At 56.9% G+C, this 5,686-nt stretch overlaps 1 protein-coding gene and 1 pseudogene across 4 annotated transcripts in view; one reads left to right on the top strand and one right to left on the bottom strand.

Annotated features, from left to right (window-relative positions):
- EFEMP2 (EGF-like fibulin extracellular matrix protein 2) overlaps positions 1-5,686 on the bottom strand; it is an 8,061-nt gene that overhangs the window by 1,485 nt on the left and 890 nt on the right. Inside the window, exons 2-11 of one of the 4 annotated variants that reach the window (XM_019645257.1) lie at positions 5,567-5,626; positions 5,141-5,258; positions 4,868-4,916; positions 4,040-4,246; positions 3,336-3,458; positions 2,927-3,043; positions 2,654-2,773; positions 890-1,009; positions 685-811; positions 253-448 (exon numbers count right to left, since the gene is read on the bottom strand). In XM_019645257.1, coding sequence (XP_019500802.1) covers positions 253-448; positions 685-811; positions 890-1,009; positions 2,654-2,773; positions 2,927-3,043; positions 3,336-3,458; positions 4,040-4,246; positions 4,868-4,916; positions 5,141-5,251 — 1,170 coding nt within the window. In that variant the 5' untranslated portion in view covers positions 5,252-5,258; positions 5,567-5,626. Of the gene's footprint in view, positions 1-252; positions 449-684; positions 812-889; positions 1,010-2,653; positions 2,774-2,926; positions 3,044-3,335; positions 3,459-4,039; positions 4,247-4,867; positions 4,917-5,140; positions 5,259-5,365; positions 5,523-5,566; positions 5,681-5,686 lie in introns of those variants that run through there. The other 3 variants (XM_019645260.1, XM_019645259.1, XM_019645258.1) reach the window with 3 other exon arrangements.
- On the top strand, positions 1,016-2,251 carry LOC109384193 (60S ribosomal protein L36a-like; annotated as a pseudogene).

Genomic DNA, 5,686 nt, shown 5'->3' with positions numbered 1-5,686 from the left:
CGGGGGGGCGGAACTCAAACCCCAGTGTCTGAGTGCCTAGTGATAGTGAGATTTGCATTTAACAATCTGTAGTTGGTACCAAGGGAATTTAGAACACCCCTACCTTTCTATGGAAAGTCTGCCTCCTGGGGGCGGGGCTTTGAGAAGAGGCGGGGCATGGTGGCATAACGGAATCTCCCACTTAAGGTTTCCTGGAATTCAATTTTGGATTATGCATGTCATTTGAGGGGTGGGGTTAGGGAAAAGCCTTACCCTAATATAGAAGTCCCCCTGCGAGTTTCCAGCACGGATCTGAAAGGCATTGTAGGCGCCGGGATAGACAGAGGTCGCTTGGATCTGGAACACGTCAGCGGGCACACTCCGCTCTGAGGTGATGCTCATGTAGCGGTGCACAATGGATGAGGGCTGCTCCCGGCACAGGGGGTTGGAGGCCGGACAGAGGCAGCGACTAGGAACCCGAGATGGGGACACAAATGAGGTCCTAGCCCATTCCCCAAATTTGGCCCACCAAAATTAGGATCCTGAAAGGATCCTCCCACTTATAACAGCGTGCATGGTTTAGTGGTGAAGGACTATAACTCCCATCAGCCCTCAGGGCACTTGCCAGTCCTAATAGATGCCAGCCAGCCCTAGAGCCCTCTGGATTTGTAGTTTAGGTAGGGGCCTGGCATCAAGTTGACTCACTTGTCAGACACCTGGACGTAAGGTTCCACGCATCGGTTGGTGTCCACACAGCGGTAGCCCCCATAGAAATTGACACAGGTTTGGGCCTCAGAGCACTGGTGTGCGCCGGACTCACACTCGTCAATGTCTGTCAGGGGAGAGGGGCTAGAACCTGGACGTCAGGCCAACCAACCCCTGACGCCACCCTGCCCTGGGTAACCTGTACCTTGGCAGAGGCGTGTGGCCAGCAGCTGGTAGCCTTGTGGACAGTGGCACGAGAAACGACCTGGCTCGTTAACGCAGCGGTACTGGCAGAGGTAAGTGGAGTAGCTGCACTCGTCAATATCTGAGGGAGAGTGGGAATGAAGACTGGGTCAAGGAAAATCCTCTCAATTCAGTCCCATAAACGTTTACGGAAAGAGCTTAGCCCCATCTTAGGCTCAATGGGAGAAGACAGAGGAGGATGAGACCGAGATGTGTAAAGCACAATTGGGGGACAGAGGATTCAAAGAAAGGTCTGCCCAGAGTACCCAGCTCACAGACCTCTCTCTCTCTCTTTGTCCCAGGACTGTAAGACAAAAATAAATGAAAGCACTGGGAATCTAGGGGCTTGGCTTTAAATCCTATTGACTGAGTTTTGGAAACCTCAATTTCCCTGTCAATAAATGAGTAGGTTACTTTCCGTGCCGATAGCACTCTCACAAACATGGCAAATGTTTCTAAGACCCGCTGGACTATCTTTAGGAAGTGTGGCAAGTACCCACCCCACAAAGTGACAGTACAAGGGCAAGGATTCTCTACACAGGGAAAGAGACATGATAGGAAGCGGAGTGGTTATAGTGGACAGGCTAAGCCAATTCTCTGCAAAAAGGCTAAAACTACAGAGAAGATTGTCCTGAAGCTTGAATGTTTTGAGCCCAACTGCAGATCTTAGAGAGTGCTGGCTATAAAAAGATGCAAGCATTCTGAACTGGGAGGGGATAAGAAGAGAAAGGGCCAAGTCATCCAGTCTCTAAACTTCATATTTTTGTCATGAAGACAATAAAATCTTGAGGATATAAAAAAAAATGAGTAGGTTAGTCTAGCTGAGCCTTGAGGGTCCAGTCTGCTCTGGTTTTCAATAACTTGCCCAATTCCTGCAACCCACAATCATCCCTGGCACACAGTGCCCCCTGCCAGTTGTGAGCTGCAAACAGTCAGGAGCCAGGTTTCCTACTCTGGTTTCTCTCATGCTGCCTAGCACTGAGCCAGGTACCAATGGGGCCTTAACTTGGCAGCAAAGCATAATATAAACAGGGTATGTGGCCAGATGACATGGAATGAGAACGGGATGGAGCCGCGGCCCCATTTCACCCTAGCTGTGTAACCTTGGGCAACTCACTTAATCTCTCTTCACTGAAGGACTTTATGCTTATTATTTTCTTACAATCCTCCCAATAAACCTTAAAGGAGATATTAATGTCCTCGTTTTGCAGAGAAAGGAAAAAAAATCATACCTCATAGGATTGTGGGCAGGATTAAATGAGGCCAAGGATGTAGGAAGCGCCCTGCACAGGGCAGTGTCTCAATAAACGGTGTTCACTTTAAAGTGTTGCTGCTTGGGACTTGAAGCCTACCTGTCTGTTGTCATTTTCCCACTTAATCCTCAAGACAACCCATTTTACAGGTGAATAAGTGGGTTTAGAGAGAAGAGTGATTTGCCTTAATCCAGGATTTGAATGCAGGTCAGCCTGACTCCCAGGGAGGGGGGAGGCACCCACATCCTTGTTCAGTCTCCCCACTGAGCTTCAGTGGGAACCTAACTGCCCTCTGTGCCTTCCCACCAGACTGGGAGTTCTGCAACCAGCTGGGGGTGGAGTACACAGGCACATGGGTGCAGAACGGACGAGACATGGAGGCATCGAATGGAGGACTATGTGGCAGGAGGCGCAGCATGACACAGGGCCGGGGGACCAATGGAGGAACCAGTTGGCAGGGGTGGAGCTCTCACCACTGCAGGAGAAGCCATCTCGGTGCAGTTCGTAACCCTGATGGCAGCGACACAGGAAGGTCCCATAGGAGTTGAAGCAGCGCTGCTCACATGGAGCCCCCATGTCACATTCGTTCACATCTGGGGGTGCCAGGAAAAACAGGAGAGGAGTGAAAGCTGAGGAGCAGCCCAGAGCCACCATTTCACCTGCTTACCTGGAATGATCAAGAAAGGAGCTCCCCACCCCATACCACCCTGTCCAGGACCCAGGTGCCTGGCCCAGCCAAGTCTCACCCACACAGGAGCGGTTATTGGGCCCCAGCTGGAAGCCCGGCTCGCACTGGCAACGAAAGGAGCCGGGCAGGTTCACACAGCGATGCTGGCAGTAGCGGTAGCGGCACTCGTCTATATCTGGGATGGAGGCAGGAGAAGGAGGACAGAGGGCAAAAGTCAGGTGGGGCCCCAGCCGGCTGGGACTCCAGACTTCATCACCCATATTCTTGACTGTGTCTGGGCGCTGGGCTGGGCTGGGCCAGGTCAGGCAGGACTCACATATACACCCATACAGTGCTATTTCTGGTGACAGAGGTGGCAGGGGACTGGGGTGAAGCCTGGGGGTCAGTTGGAATGGGAGTCAGGTGCTAGGGTGAGAGCCAGGCCAGGGGCACAGAGTAGGGACTAGAGAGGCCACTCCTGGACTCACCCACACATTCAGGCCCGATCTTGCGGTAGCCATCAGGGCAGGTGCACTGGTAAGAACCAGGCAGGTTGTGGCACTGCTGGCTGGGGCGGCAGTCGTGCAGCACCTGGGCACACTCGTCCACGTCTACAGGAGACACCACTCAGCCCCTGCCTGCGAGCCCACGTACCACCCACATGACACACACCTCAATGTTGGAGGACACAGGTCAGGAACCACTCACATGGGCAGGTGGGTGATATACCCCCAAAACAGGAACACATGGATTAGACCCTCCCAACAGCACAATTAACAGTCCACCAGCCTGGGAGCCATCGGGAAAGGCACCCCTAACCTGTGAGACCCCATGCCAGGGAAGGACAGAAAACAAGGTCCTACCCATACTCCTAGGAGCACTGATTCCAGGGCCTTCCTCCAAGGCTCATGGTGCCCAGGAGTGGGGCCAGATTAGGAAGGGGGCAGAGGCTGAGAGGTAGAGCTCTAGCAATGTGTCTGCAACAATCGAGGGGAGGGTCCCAGAGGCTGGCTGGGGCACTGGGACAGGAGCTGGGGCCACCTGTGTCAGGCCCCACACAAAGTGAGAGTCTGGGGGAGGGTCTGGATGTTATCCCAATGGCCCTGAGGAGGGAGGAACATGAGGTGTGAGTTTTTCAGATGCAGTGATTAGAAGGACTAGAAGCCTCGGCACCAGGGCAACCTCCACTCACCCACACAGCTCTCTTGCTCATCAGGCTCATAGCCTGGTGGGCAGGGGTTCGGGTGTTGAGCGGGGGGCACTGGTGGTGGTGGGCCCTCGCCATGCAGGTCGTTGATGACAGCAGCCGAGCGGGGCAGGCACAAGTAGCCCCCATAGTGGTTGATGCATTTCATCTCCCCCTTGCAGGCCTCAGGGATGGTCAGGCACTCGTTGACATCTGCAGAGAGGGGCCTGCTGGGCACAGCCAGTCTCCTGGGCTGGCCACGGAGGGGTCGGGAGGCAGGAGCCCAGCTCGGCTTTCTCTCAGCTGCATGACCCAGGCAGGGCCTTCCCTCTCTACTCAACAAGCTAAGGCTGCCTGCCCAGGACCCCTCCCCAAGGCCGGCCAGATCTGATGGTGGGGTGGCTGTTCCCACAGTCACCCCCATTCTCTTGCCTCTAAGAAAGTCTCTATCCTTCCCCAAAACTCTGGGCCTGGCTCAGACCAAGAACGATGTGCACGACTCCTTACCCACCCCCGAAGAAGACACTGCCCTCCTGGGATGTGATGGGACAGCTGCGTAGGAGAGTGATTAGAGAAAGTGCTCCTCTGGGCAGTGCCCTGTTCCTTTCCTGCCTACTGAGAGGTGGGGGCAGGGTTCCTGGGTTTCTCTGAGAGGGAGGGGCTGGATGGCTTCTCCACCCCTAGTTAAGCTGGACCCCAGAGAACCAGAGCTGGCCTCCGCAAAGCAGAGCTGGGTAGAGAACAGGCCATTGGGCTCCCGCTACAGCTATTGGAGCTAGGGTTGCAATCCCTTTCCCAGTTCCTGGGGTGGATCAGTCCCCCAGGCACACTCACCCCGGCAGTGCTGGCTGTCGGGGTCCCACTCATAGCCATCTGTGCATTCCTACAAGGGGACCAGTGGTGGCCAGTGTTCACCCCCTGCCCCTCCAACTCAGGCCGACTAGGGCCCTGAGCCTGGCCACCCTCCCGGGACTGCTCCAAACAATGGCCCCAGCTGCTCCACCAACCAGAGAAGGGGAGAATCTTCCCCAGCAGCAGCCACCCCAGGATACTGGTTTCTGTGTCCCTGCCCAGCCCATCCCAGGCCAATGGCCCCACGGTCCCCACCGTGTAGCTGTCGGGCTCCTCCGAATCCTGGGGAGACGCTGCCCCCAAGAGCAACAGCAGCAGCGCCCAGAGCAGTAGAGACCCGGGGAGGCAGGAGGCGAAGGGGAGCATCCTGGGGCTGGGAGGTGGTGGGCGGGGGTCAGGGCGCCTCTGCCACGGCACCCCCATTCCCTGTACCAGGACTCAAGGGCCCTGGCCCCAGCCTCCTCCCGCTCGGGACCGTACTTGGGGACCCGGAGCCTCCCAGGGCCGTGGGCCGACTCCTCACGCAGTCCAGGGTTCGGGGCCCACCCGCCCAGGGCCGCCCCGCCCCCGCCCGGTTCTCCAGTGGCGCAGGCAGAGGAGCGCAGGCCTCTTGGCTCCTTGCTGACGCCGACACGGCCAAGACTCCGTTTCGTGCCCTCCCCCCCACGGACAGCCACTCACTTGGGCCCGCGACGCCCCCGCGGCCCACGACTCCGGCGGCTCGGCTGGCTCCGGCAGTGCCTGCGGGCGGACGGACAGACGGACGGCGCAGCTCCCTGGACGCGCGGCCCCAGGAAGCGC

Source organism: Hipposideros armiger, unplaced genomic scaffold, assembly GCF_001890085.2.
Source record: "Hipposideros armiger isolate ML-2016 unplaced genomic scaffold, ASM189008v1 scaffold_93, whole genome shotgun sequence".
Lineage (NCBI taxonomy): Eukaryota > Metazoa > Chordata > Mammalia > Chiroptera > Hipposideridae > Hipposideros > Hipposideros armiger.
The sequence above is the reverse complement of the archived record's forward strand: the minus strand, read 5'-3'. Positions and strand labels throughout refer to the sequence as shown.